General features: G+C 43.6%; 1 protein-coding gene across 22 annotated transcripts in view; it reads right to left on the bottom strand.

Annotated features, from left to right (window-relative positions):
• Positions 1–25,534, bottom strand: part of MYO18A (myosin XVIIIA) — a 778,205-nt gene that overhangs the window by 365,574 nt on the left and 387,097 nt on the right. For all 22 annotated transcript variants that reach the window (XM_086955115.1, XM_086955123.1, XM_086955114.1 and 19 more), the window contains 2 exons: positions 7,292–7,484; positions 3,222–3,308 (listed from right to left, as the gene is read on the bottom strand). In XM_086955115.1, the coding sequence (XP_086811241.1) occupies positions 3,222–3,308; positions 7,292–7,484 (280 nt within the window). The remainder of the gene's footprint in view (positions 1–3,221; positions 3,309–7,291; positions 7,485–25,534) is intronic.

Raw genomic sequence — 25,534 nt, 5'->3', positions numbered from 1 at the left:
ACTCCCACGAGATCTAGCATTGGCAACCATAGTGCCGATATACAAACAGGGCAAGCCGGAGGAGGATTGTGCCTCGTACCGCCCCATCTCCCTTCTGAATATGGAGGTGAAAGTGCTGGCTACAATTCTAGCGGCGCGCCTACGGACAGTCGTTCCAGACCTTATACACACAGACCAATCCGGGTTTTTGCCGGATAGAGCGACAAAGCTCAACCTCCGACGGACACACAACTGGCTTCAAGAAATAAAAGATAGAACGGAGCCGCACTGGTTCCTGTCCTTGGACGCTGAAAAAGCGTTCGACGCGGTACATTGGCCCTTTCTCATGGCAGTATTGCGGCGGTTTGGTTTTGGTCCACACTTTCAGAAATGGATAGGGCTGCTATACGCTGCACCGAAGGCGCGGGTACGAGTGAATGGATGCTTAGCACGCAAATTCAGTGTGGAGAGGGGCACCAGACAAGGATGCCCGCTGTCCCCTCTACTCTTCACTCTCACCATAGAAATATTGGCGGCCAAAATTCTACAAAACCCGGAGATCCATGGCTTCACGTGGAATGAGTCAGGGGGTACTCAGGAAAAAGTTTCATTATATGCCGACGACGTATTGTTATATGTTACGAACCCCGAGGTCTCCATAGGGTCATTGTTCAGAGAGTTAGAGGGCTTTGGGGCAATGGCAGGCCACACCATCAACTGGCATAAATCAGTCTTGTATACGCCGCGGGGAGCAGTGCAGGGAGTAGCGTTACCAGACCGTCTACTCACCACCTCGGAGGGGTTCCAGTACCTTGGGATCTATATCACCCTGGACAGGAAGCTCTCGTTCCAGAGAAATGTGGAGCGAATAATGAAAGAGGCAGTAGAAGACATGACGAGATGGAGACAGTTGCCGCTCACCCTACTGGGAAGGGCGGCGATGTATAAGATGATTACACTACCCAAATTCCTCTACGCACTTCAAAATGAGTACTATCCGCTCCCGACTAACACTATCACCAAAATCCACGCAGACCTGCGATCATTCCTATGGCTAGGCAAACAACCACGCATTGCACTCCAGACACTCCAACAACACCAATATAGTGGAGGGATTTCACTGCCGAACCTGGAGGCATACTATTGGGCGGAACACCTGACCCCCATTAATGACTGGTTACATGCACCAGCGGACCACCCGACGTATGCATTAGAAAGGCATAAATTGTCCACGCACAATGTACTTCACTATCTGTATGGGGGGAAGGCAGGGAGAACGCTCTTGCCTGCTACTATGATTACGATTCGAGCATGGACACGGGCCACGAGATCCACGGGGTGGGAGGAGAGGCCCACACGTCAAACACCACTATGGCACTGCAAATGGTTCACGGAACTCCAAAAACTGAAAGGCTTCCAAAGGTGGGATGACATAGGGATTTCTACTATTGGGGATGTGATTAGGAAAGGTGAGCTGAAGACATTCGCGATGTTACAGGCAGAGTTTGGATTACACCACACACAACAATACAAACACCTGCAGCTAGTGCATGCCTGGAATGCGCAGCAGATATCACTACAGGACATACCGGAATATTCACCCCTAGAAGGGAGACTCCTACAGGAACAGATGGTACACCAGGCAGTGTCTCTCACATACAAAACCCTCACAAACAATATGTTGGGAAATTTGGCGAAACTCAGAGGTATATGGGAGGCGGAAGTGGGGCAATTAGAGGACCTAGACTGGGAGCTGATACTGATGCACCCCCGAGAAGTGGCCATTAAGTCACGGCTGAGGCTGATCCAATTAAATGTGCTACACAGGACATACTTCGATCGGAGGCGTCTCCTCAAGATGGGTAGGATAACGGACGCCACATGTCTTAGGTGCAGATCTGAACAGGGGGATTTTTACCACACTATCTGGTCCTGTGAAAAGATTTAAGCATACTGGTCTCACATCTTTACGGAATTGGGGGAGGTGCTGGGAATAGAGCTAACACTAGACCCGAAACTTGCACTACTAGGAATGGTGACCGAAGTAGACCTGCCACACCCGCATATCATTTTCCTGGTGCTGGCACTGGTGGTTGCGAAAAGGGACATTGCGAAATATTGGGGGGTGGCGGAGAGGCCAGAAATAGAGGAGTGGAGGAGAGGTCTAGACCTCTATATGGCAGCAGAACGAGTGACATACAAAGCTAGAGGCTGTCCCAAAAAATTCCGAAGGGTATGGAGTAAATGGAGACAATACCATGGCTTAGAAGTGGGGCAAATAGGAGGTGACACATAGAGGGGTAGACGGCGGAGGCGGGAGAAGGAGACCACCTGATAACGATAAGTGCCCGAAAGAAGGCAGAGACATTGAACATTCAGAGACTCCAAACATATGAGATGCTATATTGTGACATGGGAGGGGAGACAAGCATCAGTATATTATGCACGAATGGAACTGATGGATTAGTGACACATAGATTGATGGACATGTGATCTGACTGTCACCCCCTTGAGGGGGATATGCTACCGGTTTTGTAGGAAGGTGTGGGTGGGAGGGGGGGGGAGTTGTGGGAGAAAAAGACAAAAGCAGGATTGAGGGGTTCCATGAAGAGCTCGTAAGCCTTGAAATAATTGCACACTACTGGAAGGGAAATGTGTTGCCGCCCGGCCCCAGGGTTGTGGGCATAATGGCTGTGGAATAGAAACATGATGTAAGTTTGACGTGCTGATGTGGGCTTGGCACAACTGTATTCTTTTCATACCTGCACAAAAATAAAGTTTATAAAAAAAAAGAAGGTCTTGGTCGAGTTGGGACCAACGGTAAAGCAGGATTTAAACAAAACGGTTATGGGCACAGACAAGTCTTTTTGTCTTTTAAACGTGGCTGTGTCATGAAGAAGCCAACAGCACTGCATTGGGTAGAGGTGTCTGTGAGTGTGTGTCAGTTATTGCTGAATGGGTGATTGTATGTCTGGTGGTCTGGGTGCATCGATCAGGCGTATAAACATAGAGCGGGCGATGCGGTGCACGCCCTCTCTCTGGTTTCCTCAATGAGAATTCGATTGGAGGGTCTTGGCTTGACATGGAAGGACAGGTGCACTTAATTCAAAAGAAAACCAGCCAGTTCAGCACAAAGGTCGTAAACAGATATTAAAATCAGATGTTCACACACAAAAAGAAGCAGTCCAATCTGGGCATGGCCCACAGTTCCCGCCTCCCTTCCCCAGATCAGCCATGCTTACCAACGCTTGGGCTGAGGCCTGGTCTACTGCGTCTACAGAACCAGCTGTACTGCTCTCTATGTCATCTAATGCAAGCTCTATGTTTTCCTAGAGAGACAGATGAGCGATTAGTGTCTGTGAAACTAAGATCATCGTTATGGAGAGAAACAGTCAGTGCATTAGTCTACAACATGAACACAAACAGAAGAGCAGGGGTGCACCCAAGAGTTCCAAGGCCTGAAAGGATAGAAAAAAGTCTGCATAGATACAAAAAAACGAGGGGCCTCCTGTAGACCAACATGAAGTTCATATAGAGTCGGGCTAGACTAATCTAATTTTGAAAGTTACATTTTTCCATACAGTCCCATTCGGTCTTTGTTTTGTGTCTTCTACTACTTAGTTCGAGACGGATCTGGTGGCTCAGTGGACTAATGCGTCCACTGTAGGGCCCTGTGTTCAACCTCATGGTCACAGGTTCAAATCCTGGCGGGTCTACTCAGCCTTTCATTCATCTGAGGTCGTTAAAATGATCACCATTGAGTTGGGTAACAATAAACATTGGTTACTCAGCGCCAAGAGACCTATGGGTGAACGTGCACTTTAGAAATACACATTTTCACATGTTATGTTAGTTTGTATTTTTGTCTCTGAAGCTGCGAGGTGAGTCTCAATCAGAGGTGGACTGTGCTTTATGGTGATCGGGGAGGCTCCAAACCAACTTTTCGCTGCCTACGCGAGGCTGACAGATCTGAGGATTGGAAAGCTGAAAGTCAGGTTAGACTCCAAACAGTCATTGGGGCTGGGCCTAAGTCAGGCACATCACAAGCTTGCTGACACCGACAGGCACTGTTGGGAAAGGATCCTTCATATGCCAGGCTCCCTTCTGAAAGGTGGCGACGGATGGGCCAGTGTCTGCCAGTGTCAGTTAAAACACGGGTTGTGACTGCCTATCCAGAGCACTGCACGGACACTAGCAGAGGTACTATCTGTCCCTCTCCCTCAGTGACGTCAGTTTGCTGCCATCTTGAGTATGAAAGTATTTCTGTTCCTGCAAACCCTGGTTAGAAAGAGACCTCGGTTTTCAGGAATCATTCTCGAACCAGAGGCCACCCCAGAGAACCAGTCACCTCACTGCTAAAGGCTATGGGGAATATATCCATTGAATATTAAAACTCAGTACACCATGCTATTAAAACCTAATGGTAAAGAAAAATAACATTTCGACGGGGGGGTGGGAGGGGGGGGGGGGGGTGGAAGGGATTCAGCTGGACTGACCTCTTCCCTTTAGATCACCAGCATCATGATGCTGCTAGAGAGAGAAAGGCGTGATCGCCAATCCTGCATGGCATTCCCCTTGTACACAGACTTGAGTGGGACACTTGGGCTCCACTGGATAAGAAGAGGATGGCGAGGAGCGACCCTGGTCAGGGCATGAATATCCTTTGAGCTCCTTCCATATTGTGATGTATGGAATCTCCCAAACCCCAGCAAGGACTAGAATATGGTAAACCTGCCGTGCAGGTGACAGATGCCATTGAAGCAGGAGGTCGTGTGCATCAGGCAAATGTCTAACATTAAATATTCTGCACACATGGGTAAGCTTCGCAAGTGGTGCAAATGGCATTGGAAATTAGAGACTTTTAAGCTACGCTCTTGGCAGGTATCTGTGAGATGGCTGTGCTTGCTGCACAGTCGCCATGTCACCTCTGGCCAATATATGCTTACAACAGCAGAAACACTTCATCAATTCCATGGGTACCAAAGGAGGAAGATCTGACAACAATCAATGGGAATCTGTTCAGACTCCACAGTGACCTGCCTTCTTTAAGGGCTTCTAACTGAAATAACAAGCTGTGGCTCTACTCAACGCTGGGCATTTTGAGGTTCAGTGGGGTCTCGGCCAAAAGCTAGTTATGGCATAACGGCTAACCTGGCATGTGGTTCGTGGGGAAATCTAGGACTGTGGCCAAAACTCCAATTCCAGCTTCTCCAATGAATGGTGAAATCCTGGAAACATTTGCTTAATCCCCTGTTCCTCAGATCCACTGGCTGTCAAAATAAAACCCATCTAAATATCAGTAGTGTTACAGGAGTGAAAGTGAGAGGGAGAAACATCTTTTCAGGCTTTACTGGGACTCTTGCGGAACACCCCATGCGTTAAAATCTCATCAAATCACAAGCATAGGCCAGATTAGGTTAAATACATGATCTATATGAAATACAACAATGAACTACTGGCATAGAGATTGGCTCTAGGCTACAGGTTAGCAGCAAAAGATTAAGAAACAGGCAGCGGTGGGGTAGATAGAGATCAATGGGGGAATCAGGTCAGAGAAGAAAAAGAAACGTGGGAAGAGCAGCAGGACGGAGAAGAGGAAAACATCTTAGCTGGGAGTAGGAGAAGAAAGTTCCATTCCTGAGGCTGGGTGAACAGATAGATTATGAAATTAGCAGAAGAGGCCCATTCAGCTACTCTTGCAAATTATCTCTACCTTGTTGACTCTAATCTTGTATGCTGTGTCTGTGACTGTCTTACGCAAGTCTCCGTGTGTTGCTGCTGCAGAACCGTCAGTCTGAAGAAGCTCAGGCATCTATAATGTTGAGTACCCTTAAATGCAGCTAGCAGTAAAGCCCACATGGAGGTAAAGATGGAAGCTCTGTACAATTGAACCAATTCCTAGCATGCATGGAGAGCTAGCACTATAAATCCTGTAGGCCTGTGCCAATCCAATGAGGCAACTCATCCTTATGAGTAAGAAACAATGTATGTCTGTGCCAAAGCCAAGAGCAAATACAGCGCTGCTTGTCACAGGCTTGGTTTCCCTTCGTCAAACCCATGAGCCATTCAGTGGTGGAAGTGAGAGGTTCTACATCCCCATATCTGTGCCATCCACCCCCGAACTCCATCTATGATTATTAGAGGTGAAAAGCTGTGTGTTCCTGATGCAATCCCCTGACTCCGCAAAGCCTTTCAGACGGGATGCGGTGCACGTCTGTGTCCATCCCGTGAATCGCTCAAGCACTACAGAACTGGTGGTAAAAGGATGTGTATCTTTGAGTCCGTGCCTGCCTAGCTCTAGAGCTGGAAGGCTCAACACCCTGCCAGCCACAGTGGTCCTCATCGAGTTCCAACGCCCTGAGCCCATATTTTGTTAATGGCTTTGTAACCCTGTGATAAACCCAGTCACTATCTAGTCATACAGAGGAGAATATGTGCTCCCCTATACCTTTTACATAATTAGAGGTGACGGATTATTTCTCCCTGTGAAAATTCACACCCGGCAAGTGAAAGGCCAATACCCTACCTTATCCAGCCCCAAGTGTTGGAGGCTCTGGTATCCAGGTTAATGCCCCCACAACTCCCTTCAAGTGTACCCAGTCCTACAAGTTCGGGCGACACTATCTGTAACCACCTCAAGTTCTACTTGTCCTAATGGTTCCGTCCTCTGTATTCCTAAGTACATTTTAGAGGTAAGAGGCTTTGAATCAATGTGCCAATGCCACTTGGTAAGTCGAGGTTTTATCTTCTGTCCAATACCAGCTGTCACATCTTCAAGAAAACAAAGAGCTTTTTGGCTCTCCCCATCTTTGTGAATCATCCAATCCAGAAAGGAGATGCCATCTATCTAACCATAGGGGAGGTCGACTCACAGAAAGCATTTAATCGTATTGGTCAATCCTCTGACATGTCACTAGACTTCCATGCAGAGAAGACTTACATTGACCAAAATCTCTATGAATCTTTCGACAGAGGGCCACAGATTTTAACATTACCCAAAAAACAATCATGAGTGTGTCGGATCTACCTCTCTGATGCCACTACACTTGGGAGGAAGACGTAACTAGAGAAAATGTAGATGAAAGGAAGGGATACGTGGGAAGGAAATAGGAAGATATATACAGAGATGGGAAGGAAGAGGCTTGCAGGAAAGGAGAGGGACTTTAAGAGGTTGCCTTAAGATTAACCAGCAAAGCCAAGAAGCACCATGTCTGCAGCATCCTTTATGACTGGAAGGCCAGCAAAAGATAAAACAGAAAAAAACTGAAATGCATGACCCTCTGTGCATGCTGATGCCCAGCACCAGGGGTACCTCTTTGTATCGCTCCATCTCCTGGGTGAAGGTCTTCTCATGGAAAAGCTTCTGCAGCCGCTCCTGGGCATAATTGTGGCACAACTCCTCGAAGGTGGCTCCACGATTCTGCTTCGTCATCTCTGGATTTTGGAAGCCCGGGGTGTCCACGACCATCATGGAGCAGTGCGAGTGCTGGCTAGATTTAAGGGCCCTGTGGACAGCAAGGTGGAGGGAATAAACATCTCTTTATTTTACGGCAATGTTAAGCTTTAAAGCATCAAAATGACAGCTATTCCGTGACTTACAGCATATTAACACTTCACTTCACATGGATGGCACAGGAAGAAATAATGGGGTCAGGACAGAGCATGCGGCATGGATGACTTATTATAGAATCCATCAGGGTAATAGTCAACCAACCCTATAGTCTGACAAATTGCTTTACAATCATACAGGAGAATCAGAGTGTATGGTCCCTGCTGCCGGGACCGAGAGATGTGAAGTGGCGGGGACTTGCACGCGGAGTCAGAGGGGGCCCTTACAGGGGGCGGGCTTCACGGGAAGAGACCTGTGCAGGGTCCCAAATAACATACAGAGGGCCGTACATAGTAGCAAGAGTGGTATTTCACAGGAAGTAGGACAGTACGGCAGCGGCGATGAAGAAGTAATTTCTCTAGTGGGGAGAGAAGATGTAAAGGATTGCGCCCTTATTATATTAAGAGTGAAGGGCGAATTTCCTCAAGTCTTTAAGAACAATTAAATAAGACTATTCAAACACCACTCCATGGATCGATTAATTCCACACAGATAATATGGACCATTGGTGCCACGTGTAGTTTGTTCATAAATTCCACATATTAGCAAACGAAAATAAAGACTCATATTAGTGGTATAATATACTGTCCATCAATACCACACAATACTGCCCATCAATGCCATATAATAGTGTCAACCAACTCCGCCCAACATTCCGCGTTAAAGACAGGGCTGGGCCTAAAAGATGGGTTTGTGGTTATCTCAGTTCAGTTCAAAAACTTTATTGCGAATAGTTTTAACCATAAAAGCACATTCAAATACAATACACAATTTGATGATCTATTTGTTAGCCCTCTGGGGGAGACAGGTTACACAGTCTAGATGTGAGCTGTGACTGAGCTCACAAGGCCCAAACAATCTGACCCACAAAATAAATTAACCTGGTATCAGTAAGGAATCCCAAGCTGATCCTTGCTGGCTTCGTTGAAACAACAAGAGCTTGCTCAGAGAAAATGTATGCAGTAGGAGCGCAAAAACTAGAAACACAAAAACTCAGTTAAAGAATTAAGATCTTTACAGATCCAAGCAAAGTTAATTAAAAAGAGGGAAAAAATTCATAACAAAATCATAAACATAAATTAACCCTAAAGTAGGGCTAAAATGATATAAAGAAAGCAATAACACCATATAGGAAAGCACTGAGAAAAGGTGTTCATTGTTAACCTACTGGAAAAGTAAAAACATGTTCAGTAAAATGGTTCAGTGTTTTCCCTCCTGTTGACTAGAACTAAGGAGACCATTGAGGCAGTCCCGCTAGTGAAAGTAGTCAAATATAAATTGGTGGCTGGTTCCACTGAGTGTTTTTGCCTTCAGCCCTAGAAAGTTTTCAGGAGAAAACATATTTTCAGCAGGGCAAACTTGAAGGCTCTAGTTGCTAAGGGCTCCGCACACCCGATATGTTGACTTGATGGTCCTGTAACAGCATTAAACTTCTTGCCAAAAATGTAAAGCAGAAAGCCAGCAAAGTTGAATCCGCTGTCACCGTGTCTTTTTTAGGGGCGGGGGAGGCAGGTAGGATGCTCGGGCCCAACAGTGGGTGTTTATTTACACAAAGTCCAAAGTTTCCCCTCAATTTCTGCTATACAGTTAATTTGAAGATAAATCCTCAACTTTTCCGGACTAGCCCTGGCATCTTTCAGCCACATTATGGTTCCTATAACCTAGTATCCAAGTCCAGAAGAAATATCCAATATCAATTGTTCCTTAGGGTCTTATGCACACTTCAGCCTCAGGATGAAAGGCCCACATGGACAAAGAGTTTTCACTTGGATGTAACTGGTGCCACCAGACCTGGAGAAAAATGCTAGACAGGCAGGCAGAGCAGGAAAAACATGTCTCTGGTAGACATGCTTGATATCTCCAGCGCATGCCGGTCTTGTCTTCACGCCTGGACCAGACAGTTTCTAGTTTGAGATCCTGGCATTTTAAAGAGAAAAACGCTCAGCTACGAGTTCTTGCCAATCCTAATAAAATGCATATGTCCACCCATTCTCAGTTCTGCAGCAAATTGAGCCACTTCCTTTCTTGAGTGCATGCTGTAGGTATCATAACTATACCTAAATGTACCAGCAATTCATAATAATGAATCCCTATTTCAGTTGACTTCCTCCCTCCAAAATTCCACCCTTCGCGAATCCAGGCCAGCCAACGGAGCTTCAAAGGAAATCTCCTCCTCTTCAATAAAAACCCTTGGAAGTCATGGATCAACAGCGCCTTCCAGGACGCCTTTCTGAATGTATTCAGTCACAGATGTCATTGTGTGGCCAGTCCACTGAAGTGGCTGCTCAGGAGCACGGTAATCAAAGTGCATCAACATGAGAAAAAACCAAAGTGCTGGCTGGAATACCAGGAACACGTCTAAGCCATTGAAAGTGGTCGTGAGCTGCCTGGGTTTCTGTTCGGAAAGGAACTTGCCTGGACTGTTCCTATTGGAAAAGGCCAAAACGGATTTGTATGTGGCTGGTCTCTGTCTGAATTGACGCAGTGGGTGAAAACAAGTGATCAAAGTGACTGCCAGAGGCTGGGGCTTTTTGCATACTTTCCACTCATCGCCATTGTGTTTTTCTAATCAAATTATATGAATGGAGTACAATTCCAGACGGAAATGTACATGCCACTGAAATGCACTCTAGTTGAACTCACTCAAGTGTACATTTCATGTCTTATAACTGCTATAAAGGCAATAGGCAGCCAGAATTTAACTTCACCACTGCTTTCCTCGTGCAATGTTATCTAAACATTGGAAATTTGTTTCTGAAAGAAATTTTCAATCACAAGTTACAAACCGAGGCTTGCATTTCATTTTATATACCAAAACCTATGCTTTGTTTCCAAGGCTTTCAGGGAAATTTTCAAACTAAAAATCACATTATGTTTTAGAAATAGATGTAAATATATTATTCAGTCCTGCTTCTGATAGCAATACTCTTTGTCCCTCTGCAAAGGGAAAAAACAAAGCTGCTTTACTATGATGACAGTTATGGCACATTTGAAATATACCTGCCTATGCTTTAAAAAGAAGACACATGGCTGGGTCTGATTACCAGGCTGGGTCCATATCAGAGGTTGCAATCCGCCCAGACATGCAGAGCCAAAGTGTTGGGCTTACATAGGACAAGGATGACTTCCTTAAAGTTCTCTATGGTACTGGATTGAAACATTCCAATTCTTTACTGTTTACCTACATTGGTTAATGCCTAGCTCCCCTCTAGTGACCTCTCTGTAATGAGAAATGCTAAAAAAAAGTACTTACTGCTTTCATTTGGGTGCAGCCATATAATATGGCCAACAACAGTGCCTGTGAGATATAAGGGTGTGTGGAGCTCAATAGGAACATATTTATTTTTAACACTATGGACCTACATGATGGCAGCCAAAAACTAAAAAACAAGCATTTGCAATTCAATAGGTCTCGCATTAGGAAAGTTTGAGCTATTAGTATTGTAAATGACACATTTTTTTAAATTGTTTTGTTTTTGAAAATAGCTAAATTAATAGCTTTGTCATTTACAATGCCAATAGTTATAACTTTCGCAAATGTGACACCTCTAGCATTTGTAATGCAATATGAGTTGTATTTACGTGACTTACATGTATTGATATTACAAATAACAATGGCTTTTCATTTTTTTAAATAATTAATACTTAAATAAAAGTTATTGTAATTTATAATGGCAATAGCTTAAACTTTTGTAAATAACTTTTGTGAAGATTATGTTCAGTGTATTTTATTGTGATGAAAATCCAAGAACAGAAGTGAAATATTAACATCTTTTTTTTACATTTGTAATACAGATTGAAACATTGAGAGAACATATTTGAACTAGTTGTTGTTGAATGGTTGCACACATTGATGTTGTGGTGGCGAACGAGTGATGCAGTGGCGTTCAGTGATGCTGTGGTAGCGCATAGTGATGTTGTGGTGCCCCGGAGTGATGCTGTGGTGGTGCGGAGTGATGCTGTGGTGGTGCGGAGTGAGGCTGTATGCTATGCTATGTTTTGCTATCCTACAATTTGTTTGGTTATGCTATGCTATGTTTTGCTATCCTATGCTTTGATTTGTTATGCTATGCTGTGTTTTGTTATGCTATGCTGTGTTTTGTTATGCTATGCTACGTTTTTCTATGCTATGCTTTGTTATGATATGCTATGTTTTGTTGTGTTTTATTATGCTTTGCTTTGTTTTGCCATGCTATGTTTTGTTATGCTATGCTATGCTATGTTTTGTTGTGTTTGGTATGCTATGCTATGTTTTGCTATGCTATTATAGGTTTTGTTTTGCTATGCTATGTTTTGTTGTTGTTAAGCTATGCTATGTTTTGTTGTGTTTTGCTATGTTTTGTTATGCTATGTGTTGTGTTTTGTTATGCTATGTTTTGCTATGTTATGCTATGTTTTGTTATGCTATGCTATGTTTTGCTTTGCTATCCTATGCTTTGTTTTGTTATGCTATGCTATGTTTTGTTATGCTATGCTATGTTTTTTGTTGTGTTTTCTTATGCTATGCAATGTTTTGTTGTGTTTTGTTATGCTATGCTATGTTATGTTTTGCTATGCTTTGCTATGCTATGTTTTGTTATGAATGCTATGTTTGTTGTGTTTTGTTTTGATATGCTAAGTTTTGGTATACTATGTTTTGTTATGCTATGTTTTGTTTTGTTATGCTATGTTTTGTTATGCTATGTTTTGTTATGCTATGTTTTGCTTTGCTATCCTATGCTTTGTTGTGTTATGCTATGCTATGTTCAGTTTTGCTATCCTATGCTTTGTTTTGTCATGCTATGCTATGTTGTGTTGTGTTTTCCTATGCTATGCTATGCTTTGTTATGCTGTGTTTTGTTGTTTTCTTATGCTATGCTATGTTGTGTTTTGTTATGCTATGCTATGTTATGTTTTGCTATGCTTTGCTATGCTATGTTTTGTTATGTATGCTATGTTTGTTGTGTTTGGTTATGCTATGCTATGTTTTGTTGTGTTTTGCTATGTTTTGTTATGCTATTATGTTTTCTTATGCTATGCTTTGTTTTGTTATGCTATGCTATGTTTTGTTATACTATGCTATGTTTTGTTTTGCTATGCTTTGTTATGTTATGCTATGCTTTGTTTTGTTATGCTAAGTTTTGTTATGCTATGCTATGTTTTGTTATGCTATGCTTTGTTATGCTATGCTTTGTTGTGTTTTGCTATGCTGTTTTGTTATGCTAAGTTTTGTTTTACTATCCTATGCTTTGTTTTGTTATGCTATGCTATGTTTTGCTATCCTATGCTTTTTTTGTTATGCTATGCTGTGTTTTGCTATGCTATGTTTTGTTATGCTATGGTGGTGTGGGTGTGTGAGGGTGTGTGACGGTGGGTGAGGGGGTGTGAAGGTGAGGGAGGGTGAGGGTGAGAGAGTTGTGAGGGTGAGGGGGTGTGAGGGTGTGTGAGGGTGAGTGAGGGTGTGTGAGGGTGAGTGGGTGTGAGGGTGTGTGGGTGTGAGGGTGAGGGGGTGTGAGGGTGAGGGGGTGTGAGGGTGAGGGGTTGTGAGGGTGAGGGTGTGTAAGGGTGTGAGGATGGGTGAGGGTGTGTGAGGGTGAGGGTGTGTGAGGGTGAGGGTGTGTGAGGGTGAGGGTGAGTTATGGTGTGTGAGGGTGTGGGGGTGTGAGGGTGAGGGGGTACGAGGGTGGGTAGGGTGAGAGGGTGTGAGGGTGGGCGAGGGTGAGGGGGTGTGAGGGTGAGGGGGTGTGACGGTGAGGGGGTGAGGGTGTGTGATGGTGTGAGGGTGAGGGGGTGTGAGGGTGAGGGGGTGAGGGTGAGTGAGGGTGAGGGGGTGTGAGGTTAAGGGTGTGTGGGGGTGAGGGGGTGTGAGGGTGGGTGGGGGATGTGAGGGTGAGGGGGTGTGAGGGTGAGGGTGTGTGAGGGTGAGGGGGTGTGAGGGTGAGGGTGGGTGAGAGGGTGTGTGAGGGTGAGGGGGTGTGAGGGTGGGTGAGAGGGTGTGTAAGGGTGAGGGTGAGAGGGTGTGTGAGGGTGGGTGAGGGTGGGATATGCTCGTGTTTTGCGGCGTTGTAGACTTGTTCCCTGGGTGCACGTGTTTGGGTGGCCGTTCTTTGTGCCATCGACATAAGTACTCCCTGAGGACCTTACAAGGTCAGTGGGTGGTAGCCTTTCAAGCCCTTGTTTCTAGTTAAGCGGGCGGTCGGAGAAGAGGGTGCCTTTGTGCATGGCTGTGTTTTGGGGGGCGTTAAGAGCGTAAGTTAACCTCGATATTGCTGGAGCATTTTGCAGTTGTTTGGTGTTGTGATCAATGTGTGCTGTACAAAAGACGGGTGGGCGTCTTTTTTGCCCTGCATTGTTTAGTGTTATGTACACTCCTCGAAGGCGGATCCAGACAGGCGTTTTTAATACTTGTGTTCCAGTTGTGGTTGATGCGGAGATTAGTTTCTTGTTAAAACCTGTTTTGATGGTGATCGCCCAGTTGAAGACCGTGGGTGCCTTTCTGCTGAGCTCTGAGGGCATCGGAAGAGAGCAGCTCTTTCCCACTGTGATTAAACGTTCACTTTTGCGCATGAGCGAAGCATTTCCAACCCATGCAAGTTTTAACGTTTTCTTTATCCTGACTTAGTCTTTTTGTTGCTAAAAACTACTATTTTGAGCGGCTTAAACAAACATATGCCCCTTTTTTTGTTGATGTACTTTGGATGGAAACCCTGGAGCGATGGCGCTTGAGGCCGCGCAGGGAGGACGAGGCTCGGGGACAGGCAGGAGGCTGAAGCTTTTCACAATAAAACATGGCCACTAGATGGCAGTGAGTATCCACCACATTAAACAAGCATGCAGTCAGGCGGATACAAAGAAGCCTTTCGGACCAGTGAAAAACAAGCTCTCGGCATTGCGTGGGGGGAGGGGAGGGGGAGCGGAGCGGATTCCTTTGAAGTCTGATGGGGGGGCGGATCCTTTGAAGTCTGATGCTGATACTTGTGGTCCGGTTGTGGTTGATGCGGAGATTAGTTTCTTGTTAAAACCTGTTTTGATGGTGATCACCCAGTTGGAGACCGTGGGTGCCTTTCTGCTGAGCTCTGAGGGCATCAGAAGAGAGCGGCTCCTTCCCACTGTGATTAACCGTTCACTTTTGCGCATGAGCGAACCATTTCCGACCCATCGGGGACGGGCGAGAGGCTGAAGCTTTTCACAATAAAACATGGCCACTAGATGGCAGTGAGTATCCACCACATTAAACAAGCATGCAGTCAGGCTGATACAAGGAAGCCTTTCGGAGTAGTGAAAAACAAGCTCTCGGCATTGCGTGGGGGGGGGGGGTGGCGGAGCAGATTCCTTTGAAGTCTGATGGGGGGGGGGGCGGATCCTTTGAAGTCTGATGCTGAGGCTCACAAGCTGATAACAAATGGTGTGTGATGTGATGTGCACGCGCCTGGCTCACATGAACTGTACGCGATCCGCAGTGGGTAGACTTTTTAGGTCTGCTTACTATAAATCTCGCCTATAATCCCTTCGGGATGTAATAGGTGAGACCTAAAAAGGACCCTGAACTCTAATACAAGGTATTTGAATCGTTTATAAGAAGCATTTATGGAACACTTTGTTACTGTAGGATGTATAACTTTCTCCATAGTCACCATGGAGTTTTCACCTTTGCTGGGCTGTATTTATTTTTGCAGGCTTTAGGAAACTCTGTTTACTTTACCCCTGCTAAACCAGAAGAAAAGGGCCTATGTCTCACCTTTAAAAAGGGGTGAACTGGCTTATTCCTAATTCGTTCCTTTAACTTGTATACAAGTCCCTACTACATGGCGTACTAAGTCTATCAAGGGCCTGAAAGCTAAGTTCCACTGGTGGCATACAGCTCCCATCCACTACAGTGGCAAAGCAAACATGGATTCAGGCCAATCCTGTGCAGCCCGACCGCTGCAGTGCGACCCGTTAAAATAACCAGAATTAAAAAGTAAAATCCTCCCTTTTAAATATTAGTAATCACCTCAACGTGAGCCTTGTAGCCCACATGAGATGATGCATGGCATTTAAAAGTGAGTCATATTGATAATTAACATTACCATGTCTCTACAGTGACAAGGCTCTGAAAGCTAGTTTCATTGTGGAAAGCCTAGCTGTCCTATGAAGTAACTCAGAGTACAGATTAAAATACTGATATTGTTTCTCAGGAATGGAACCAGCTAGAACAATAATTAAACCAGCATGTGTAATAGCTGCTAAAAATCCAATTTAATGGCCAAGTCAGATATTTCTTAAATATTAAGGAAAAGTAACTTTTTAGAAAGTTACACTTTTATCTGCCTGAACTGTCCAGTTGCTAATTAGCATAAGCCCCAGACAGCTCTTTGCTTGTGCTCAGTTTGAGTAAGTCTGAAAAAGATGTGAAATGCCTCCAAGGAGCAAACAATAGGCTGACCTGATTGGGTAGAGATGACACCCCTTAACTCCGCAGAACATTCACAGTAGGAGCCGTGGGTTGCCTTTTTGAAATTAGTATCAAATCCAGGCCTGTTGAAACACATGTAACACTTTTGGCACACTTCAAAGTGAAAGAACTGGATGCCAAGACAATTCTTGTTTATCTACTGAGTGGCTGATAGAGGACTCTGCTTTTGTCTTAACTGACTTCTGTCTCTGGGTTTGTTGTGGGTACACTGTCTGCTTCAAACTATAGTTTATTGCTTGATGTGAGTGGACACTAGGGTTACCATGATAAAATTCCCCCACAAACATACCACGCCTTTGCAGACCAGCTTTAGTGTGACTGAAGGCTTTTGCCATCTCACCACTTTTTTCCAATATTATTGTAACAGTGGACAGGACCACCATAAATGTATTGTATTCGCTTTCATCCTGAATTTCCTCTAACACTCATTGAAAGTATTAGAAAACATTTATTTCTAATTTGTTAGGTGTCATGTACCAGCTACACATTATTTTATACTGAAATACCCGATTTTTCCTTGCTGACATTTTATGTACGCCATAACTTTTTCCATTGTTCTAGGGTTATTTCTCTTCGTAAGCTTTTTTTCCCCCCCATGTGATTATAAACAGCCAGTTCGGGATATTCTGAACTGTAGTAACTGAAGAGTGTATTTTAACTATAATTGTGTTATAGCTGCCGCACAGCCTGTGTGTCTGTGGAGTGGAATGTTGGTGTGAGAGCTGGTTATGGAATGTTGGATGAGAGAGAGTGTCAGTTGGAGGAAGGGCTGAGCAGCAGGGAGGCTGCTCCTGGTGGGGCTCTGCATAAGATCTCAACTTGAAATAAATCTCCATAAAGAAACTACATGGAATGGACTTACTTTATTTACAACATATTTTAGCGACAAGGATGTTTTTCAGGGTTTCTTGCAAGAGTTATGCGCTGTGATAGCCTACAGGCTATGTGACCTTCCACTTGTGCGTGGACTCGTTACTTTACAGTACTGGATTTACAAATCCACTGGGCGTAGGTTCTACTAATGTTTTTGTTTGGGTGGAGTTTCTGGTTGGTATTTTTATGTTCCGTGTGGAGCATATTTTCCATATGTCACAACCCAAATTTCTGTTTGGGTGGATTGTATTTTGCTTTTCTTCAGGTTCCGTGTGGAGTATGTTTTCCACACATCACAACCCAAATTTCTGGTTGATATGTTCATGTTCCATGTGGAGTGTATTTTCCATACGTCATAACTCAAATTTCTGTTAGGGTGGAGTGTTGGCTTGCTTTTCTTCAGGTTCCCTGTGGACTGCATTTTTCACACATCACAACCCAAATATCTGTTTGGGTGGAATTTCTGATTGATGTGTCCTGTCGTGCCTTTTAGTTGGGACCCTTCCTACCTCTTGTTGGCCTGGCCAGCCTTCTTGTTTGTTTTTTTGGGTTTAGTTTGTGTGTTGCTTTGGGTTTGTTTTAAGGGAGTGTGGATTTTTGTTTTTTGTATGAGAAAGGGAGAAGTGGTGAGTGTTAGAATTGCTGGATTGCGTAATCTTTTACTTCTTCCAAATATTTATCTTTTTGCTAATTTATATTCATGTATTTCGCCATCTACATGTATTGTATGTTGCCCCTCTCTTGCATCTAATTAATATTGCCATCTTATACATGCATCTATTTTCTTGTGATTCTTTTGCTGTTGATTTTTATTGGTATTAAGAAAGGGAGATGTGTTATATATACCTGCTGCTCAGCCTGTGTGTCTGTGGAGTGGAATGTTGGTGTGAGAGCTGGTTAGGGAATGTTGGATGAGAGAGTGTCAGTTGGAGGAAGGGCTGAGCAGCAAGGAGGCTGCTCCTGGTGGGGCTCTACATAAGATCTCAACTTGAAATAAATCTACATAAAGAAACTACATGGAATGGACTTACTTTATTTACAACAAATTCCCTTTGAGGATTCATAGGACGTGAAATGCTCCTCAAATGGAGTGAGATCTCAGTCCTGCCTTCTTATTAATTGGCCAAAGTACACTGTGCATGAGTTTCAAGTAATTTAGCTTTTCCTGTTCCCCAACTGCACAGTCCCTTATAGAAGATTAAATCGCTCTGATTTCCTCTTCATTAAAGCGGTACCTCAACATTCAACAGTTCTCGTCCTCTCTTTTCGTGAAGTGGTTTCTAACATTGATTGTAGCCTATTGAGCTAAAGGGAGATGTAATGTAACTGACCCTAGAGCTTTTTGAAAATTCATCCTCAGTGTTCATAAGTGGTCACGTTAGCTCTCATACATATGGTACATTTTAGCCAAGGTTCTTTAGACAGCCATTCGAGGTTCCAAATAATTTTGCCCATTAGTGCACGGTCATTATGAAACTTGAAACTTATGGGGCCAGTGTTTTCTCTATGATATGAAATAACCATATGAATGCAACTCTTATTTGGCCTGTAATACACTAGTACTCAATATTTCAATATTCAGTAGCCCAATTTTTCCCTCCTCCACCCACCTGCATCAGCTTCTGTGATGATTTAGGTTTTCCCCAATCCATATGTATTCTGTTGCAGGATAAATGGATGCTTACCATTTCTTGTCTAGGAAACATCACCGACAAAAATTGGAATTTATATACAATAATCTTGGCAGAATATTCATTTTTATGGGGCTATTCTACCTATTCAATATATATAAAGAGATTTTCATTTAACCCCTTCACTGCGGCGGCTATTCCGCCGCAGTGCTAAGGGGGCGGGGCGGCCGTGCGGCGGCCGCATGCTGGTGACGGAACCGCTCCGTCACCAGCGTCGGTTACGCTGTGCTTATGATGGAGCGGTTCCGTCATGGCCCGCCCCGCTCAATGGAACGCTCAGCGCAGGCGCGGAATTCGCGCCGCGCAGGAGCGCCGAGCGGGCCATGACGGAACCGCTCCGTCATCAGCACAGCGCCACAGCGCCACCACAGCTGATGACGGAGCGGTTCCGTCATCAGCAGGGAAAGGATTAAGGAAATGTTATTTGGATTTTCGACGGCGTTCCGGGTAATTAGCTTTGCATAGTCCCTGAATTGTTGGTGTTATGTACATCCCAACGTACTTAATGTCATCTTTCACTCATTTATAGGGGAATAGGACTTCTAACCTCTCTCAGGTTCCTGAGTCTGGTAGTTTATACACATTATTTTAGACTTCTTTAAGTTTACTTTAAAGCCCGGGATGGATCTATATGTTTTCCATATATATATGTAATTGAAACATAATCTGCCAATAGATGAATTTTTTAGAAAACAACACCGAATTGTATCCTTTCCATTCTCTATGCAGAGCAAAGAGGATGGAAGCGAGAAGGTAGCCCTTCCTCGGTCCAACAATACAACTGGAAAGCATGTGATCTTTCACCACTGACCAACAGTATTGTGGGAGCAGTGTAGCTGGTCAAAGTATACTACCATATTACAGGGCCAACACCCACATTTTTAAATACATATGTTAAACAAGCATTTGGTGGCGTAAATGACAATGTCTTTTATGTGTCTATGTGTTTTGGTTTGGAGTGTAGTGGATGCATGAACAGAGTCACAGCTGACACACTGTCTAGAGAACTTGGAATCAGGAGGTTCTGATGAGACCAGAGAGGCAGATGGCAGCATTGTGTGGAGGTTATAGAGTCAGGAAGCAATGATGGGACCTGAGAAACAGCTAGCAGCACTGTCTAGAGGACTTAGAAAGAGGAATTACCAACAGGTCGAAATATGCAGCTGTAGCATTGCCTAGGGGACTTAGAATGAGGAATTACCGATGAGACCAGAGAAGCAGCTAGCAGCACTGAATAGATGACTTAGAATGATGAATTACCAACAGGACCAGAGAAGCAGCTAGCAACCCTGCTAAGAATAAGGAATTACCAACAGGACCAGAGACACAGCTGCAGCACTGCCTAGAGGATTTAGAATGTGGGAGTTACTGACGCAGCCAGCTGCAACTTTCTGTCCTGAAAATTACAACGCTGCAAGGGATTTAACACAGAACAGATGGGTACTGCAGAAAAACCTGTGCAAGCACATTCCTGTAGTTGTTCACTGTTGTACGCCTGAGTTACTATTGCTATGAGTCCTGCAGGGTGGCAGGCTGATGTGCAACACACCAGACAGAGTTTCTTGGACAATAACTTATAGGCTGTAAGGCTACTCTATGCTGTGATGTGCCAAACTTTAAGTGTTGCCCAATCCCCCTCCCCCTCTGCATTAACATTGCAAGTTATTGGACACATGCCCTTAGAGGACTGATTTCAGTATCAGAATATGGTTTCCACAGAAGCATGCCTTGCCATGACGCTGCTTCCCGCCTCTTAATGCTCCTGGTATGCGAGGGTTTTATAAACATGATATTACATTCAGTGGCATAAACAAGGGTGCAATAACAACCCTCAGGCAGGCAATGTAAATACGCCTATTGGCCTAACAAAAGGGTGATAAAAAAACAGCTACAATGGGGATTAGAGGAACCCTTACACAAATAGGCCCCGGTGTAAATGCACCACCTGGACCAAAGAGAGCTACTCCGATTACCACAAGAAGAACAATACCTGCCCAGAAATAATAAAAAAAAACTTGATTTCTGATCGGCAAAAGGTGATTCTGCTTTTCAAAGGTAAAACATATGTTGTACTAGAAACACCTTAAACACTTATAATTCAAAGATTTCCTTTTTGAAAATATGTCGTCCTAACATAAATACTATTTTATAGGATATGCCGCTGTGCAATTAACATACAAGTATATGCATGTTCTGTAAGGCACAGAACAATGCACCAGGTATAAAGGTGCCTTCAAGTGCAGAGAAAAACATAAAGTTCTCTTTCCCCAGCAGCTACCAACACCAAACGTAGTAGAATTATTTTGTGATGTCTGCTGCAGTTTTGAAATGTTCAGTGAAATATTTCACTGGCTGGCCCCTTTAAGTAGGTTACTAAACCTAAAACAAGTGCTCCTTTAAATGTACTGTAATTTATATGTGTGGATACAGGTGAAGTACACTGTCCTGTGATAGGAGGCAACAGTTTACCATATGTAGTATATCACTGACATGCCACCATTGTTTATTGGCAATAATTAGGAAATTATTATAGCTTCTAAAATTCCAAGTGTGGTGTGCAGAAATTTTGACGCGATACCACCACCAAGGTCCACTGATGATACTCATGTAGCTGACTGATTGAGTGTACAATTCTACTCAAACTCTGTCCATCATGCCCAACACTTGCAAGAAGACTGGCAGAATACCTGAAGAGATACTGCGCTTGCCGTTCCTCACCAAGGGCTACAGTGCACCGTTAACAAGCATCTCAAGTCAGAACATTGGGTTTCACATGCATGCAACCTGGCAAGCAAACAGCTTTCAACACAAAAAAAATTTAAACTGTGGACATGTAGTTTTTTAGCCTCTGAAAGATGGCGAGATCTCAAGAGTTCACACGCACAGATTTGCTTTATTGTGAAATCTACTAGATGGATGCTGTTCCTTTTAACATGCATCAGCCTGCTCTTCCCTCTTAATTGTGCTGTGATTATTTAAAATCTTGGGGGGAGGGTGGACACCATGCTAAAGAACTCCTTTAAAGGGTCAGTGCTGTGTCAGGCTGGATATAAAAGAAGCGGCTGCAATTGCTATGTACTCGCACAGCATGTTGTGCCTGCTTCTGCGAGACATTAATTAAGTAAATAGTTCTCCCTAACTGCTAATGAAAGTTTCAGAGTAAGGACACATGTAAGAGGGGCTTGTCCTTATAGGAGGTACTAAGCCTATTGGCAAATCAAAAGCCATCATTCACAAAGGACAGGAAGAGGAGCAAATTGTAAAGATGGGCGGAACATGGGAGGAGCTTAATGCCCATATCCTGAATACTGCATGTCTTGAAGAGACAGCGCAAGTGCTGCCTAGGCGAGACCTAAAAAGGACCAATCAAACCAGTAAAAAGCTTACTCACCATCCAGGACCAAAATTATCAGTTATATTTTTTACTTGTGTGATTTCTTGATCAAATGGAGCACTTGCATTTTATTGCTGAATTTTTTAATTTTTGTTTTAGTGAATCTTGACTGCTCGGAGTATATCAACAAGTATTTAAAGCTCTCCATTTGGTTTGTCCGAATTCTTGTGCATCTTTACAGCCAATGTAATGAGCTTTCCTGCAACTTATAAATGAATGCTATGGCGGCCTCTCTCATTGTTGATGTGACTACACTCAATTGTTGGAACAAGTTATCTACTTCAGTCAAACGGGGGTCCACGAGCGAGCATATTTTTTGTAAAAGGAGTGTGTTAGGCTGTTGGGCCATATGACCATGTTAGTTGGTAGACTCTGCACTTCCTTTTCCATCTCTTCAATAGTTATTACTTGTTCTAATACCACTCTCTAGAGCAGGCATAGAGTCAGTAGTTCTATACCATAAAAAAATTAGCAATCTATGCTTTTGGGCATTGACCCTTGATAAAGAATAAGGAAAGTAGTGATTGCTTTTGGAAGTCTTAAGGCGAGACAATGTTTAATAAATGAAGGTGACACTTTACAACGCACGCGTTACAACATGTTTCATTACAACGCATTTTTTACATCGCAAAATCCATTACAATGCATGTAGTTACAACGCCATGTCGTTACAGCGTATAATCCATTACAATGCAATTACTATTCTAACTTTTCTGGGGCGTTACTTTGGGGAATGTGTTGTAATGGATTATGCAATGTAATGACATGCGTTGTAACTACATGCATTGTAATGGATTTTACAATGTAAAAAAAGCCTTGTACTAACACACGTTGGAACGCGTGCGTTGTAAACGATGTTTCCCTTAATAAATGGGTCTCTAGAGCACAAGCATATTTTATTAAATTAAAAGCTAATCAAATCTGTGTGTTTGTGAAGATTTGTTTGGGAGCTTTGAGTTGGCCCAGAAGGTGTTACAATGGGCAATCTTTAAAAAGTTAGATTACCTGCGTTTCAAAATTTCTGCCCCATAAATGGAATCAATTTTGCATTTACAGCTGAGATTAATGATTTCGGTGATGGTTTTAACATTTTCTTGGCTAAACTAGTTACTGCAAAAGTAAGTGAGTTAGACTTTGATTTTAGAGCAGATAAATGATGTTGCAACTCTATTCTTTCCTCTAAATGTATATCCAAATATTTATAAAGTTTGACTCTGTCCATATTTTTCGCTATAAACTATCAATTTGCTTGCCAAATTAGCTTCCCACAAAAATGACTACTTTTGATTTGCTTAAATTAACTTTCATATGGTTGATCTCAATATTGGGCTAAGGCCGTAAGAAGATTTTGTTGGCCCATTCCAGATTTACTTAAAAGTACAATACCATCAGTCCATTGTAGCAAAGTAAATCTGTGATTGCAATATTTGGACCCTGTCTAAGTCTTCTATTAAATTAAATAAAAATGGAGCAAAACAGAGCTAAGTTTGAATTGGAATTTTGGGGGATAAAAAGGGCCAAGAGTCCAACATTTACATCACCCAAGTATTTGAGTATAAACGCTGAATTATCCTCAACAAATGAGTATCACACATTGGAGTATCGCTTGTCGATCTCCCATTCAATGTCCAACTGCATAAGCTTGTAAAATGGCAAATATTGATTCTCCCAAAATGTTTTTTTTTTTAAAAGATGTGCTTGCTCAGGAATTCCCCTATAAGCATTCAACCAGTGGAATGAGTCGTCTTTCATACTGTCAGACTGAGGTTGAAATGACCAGTTGTTCACCGAAGACATCAACATACAAATGGTTTTCCTGAATTAAAGTAACACAATGGAGTTTTTGCTTTACAGCCGGATTAAAATATACATAAATTTCCAAATACGTTTTAAAGACATTAAGATCCCTAACATCAGGGTTTCTGGTTTTATATTCTGAAATACTCAAGAAAGTGGCTAAAGGTTTATCTGCTGTATTTTTTATCTTATACAACCTTTGTTTAGCTCCGAGTAAAGCTCTTCTTATTTTTCTGTTATTAACAAATTAATTTGATCTCTCCGTAAAGTCACTCCTCTTAGTGACTTAAGACAGCCTTTCGTTCTCTTGTGATATTCAGCTTTCTGACCATTATTTTCAAATCTATATTTTGTTAGCACCCTGTTATGTCCCTGATCCGTACACACCCCCCCCCCCCTTACAAAGCCTTAAAAACATCTCATGTAGTGAGATTCTTGCCATTGTCATTTAGTGGAAGTAGACTTTGATATACTTCCCATAAATCTGTTTAATAAATCCTACCTTTTATTAGCCTGAGGAAGCCAAATCACTAAGAACCTCTTTTTCTAGGTGTCTCTTCAATGCTCCAGTCTCAAATTACTAGGGCACAGTGAGACTATATTATATCAATAAGACGTATAAGAGTACGTCCTTTGACTATGCGAGTAATAGGTATAGTCTATACGACAGATGTGTATTACTCCACAAACAGTATGTCCCCAGGACTGAGAAGGTTCTCAGCATTGTATAAGACATTCCTTAGCTTTACCTACCTATCCAATGGGTGTCAACCAATAGAAAGACTTTGTACTAAGTTAAAGTCACCAATCAAAATGAGTTCGCCCATAATTGTTTCTTTATTATGTCACTTACAGATTGTATGATTGGTGTTTCATTTTTTCTTTTGGGCCCCGCTACCCCTCGCTGCTACTCTGCCAGACTTGTCACAACGCTCCGTATCATAAGAGTTGACGCTGATTTGCCCGGGGCTGAGCACTGGACTACAGCTCCCAGGATTCCTGCTGCGGCGCCGCCGCTGACGCTAGACCCACATGCCAGGAGGCGCTTAAAGCAGCGCTTGGGGCCGAGGCCTCCTGTGTTTCATTTTTTCTTCTGGGCCCCGCTAAGCCTTGCTGCTTCTCTGCCAGACTTTCCACAACGCTCCATATCATAGGAGCAGACGCTGATTTCCCCGGGGCTGAGCACGGGACTACAACTCCCAGGATTCCTGCGGCAGCGACGCTGCCGACGCTAGACCCACACGACAGGAGGCGCTTAAAGCAGCGCTTGGTCCCTCGTCCCGTGGGACGCGCGCCGGGGCGCGCCGGGAGAAGCCCGGGACAAGGGCTGGACCGTCTGAGGCAATCCAAGGCCGATAGAGGCCGGGCTGGGACACCCCCCTTAGTTTGTGATCCCAAAAGTGAGACTTTATGTTTTAAATTACCTCGGACTGTATCACATTTTGGGACTCTTGATATGTTTTGTAGTTCTGGATTATTATTTATCTAGCTGTTTTTGTACCTTTTAATTATCCACAACACTTCTCTCTAGAGTACTTAGGCACATGGCGCTCCGCTCAGGGAAAGGAAGAAATGCTAAGACTAGTACTATTGGGGGGTCAGTGACTGGAACCCTTGATCAGTTCATTACTAGGGCTGCAGTCGTTTTAGAGCACGAGATAGCTCTAACCGATAAAAGACTATCTCTAGATCCTCTGTTTGCCAAACGATCATCATTGGGTACTATTAGGTCTGCTGTTTCACCTGAGCAGTCTCTC

This window comes from Lissotriton vulgaris, chromosome 2_1 (assembly GCF_964263255.1).
Source record: "Lissotriton vulgaris chromosome 2_1, aLisVul1.2, whole genome shotgun sequence".
NCBI lineage: Eukaryota > Metazoa > Chordata > Amphibia > Caudata > Salamandridae > Lissotriton > Lissotriton vulgaris.
The sequence above is the reverse complement of the archived record's forward strand: the minus strand, read 5'-3'. Positions and strand labels throughout refer to the sequence as shown.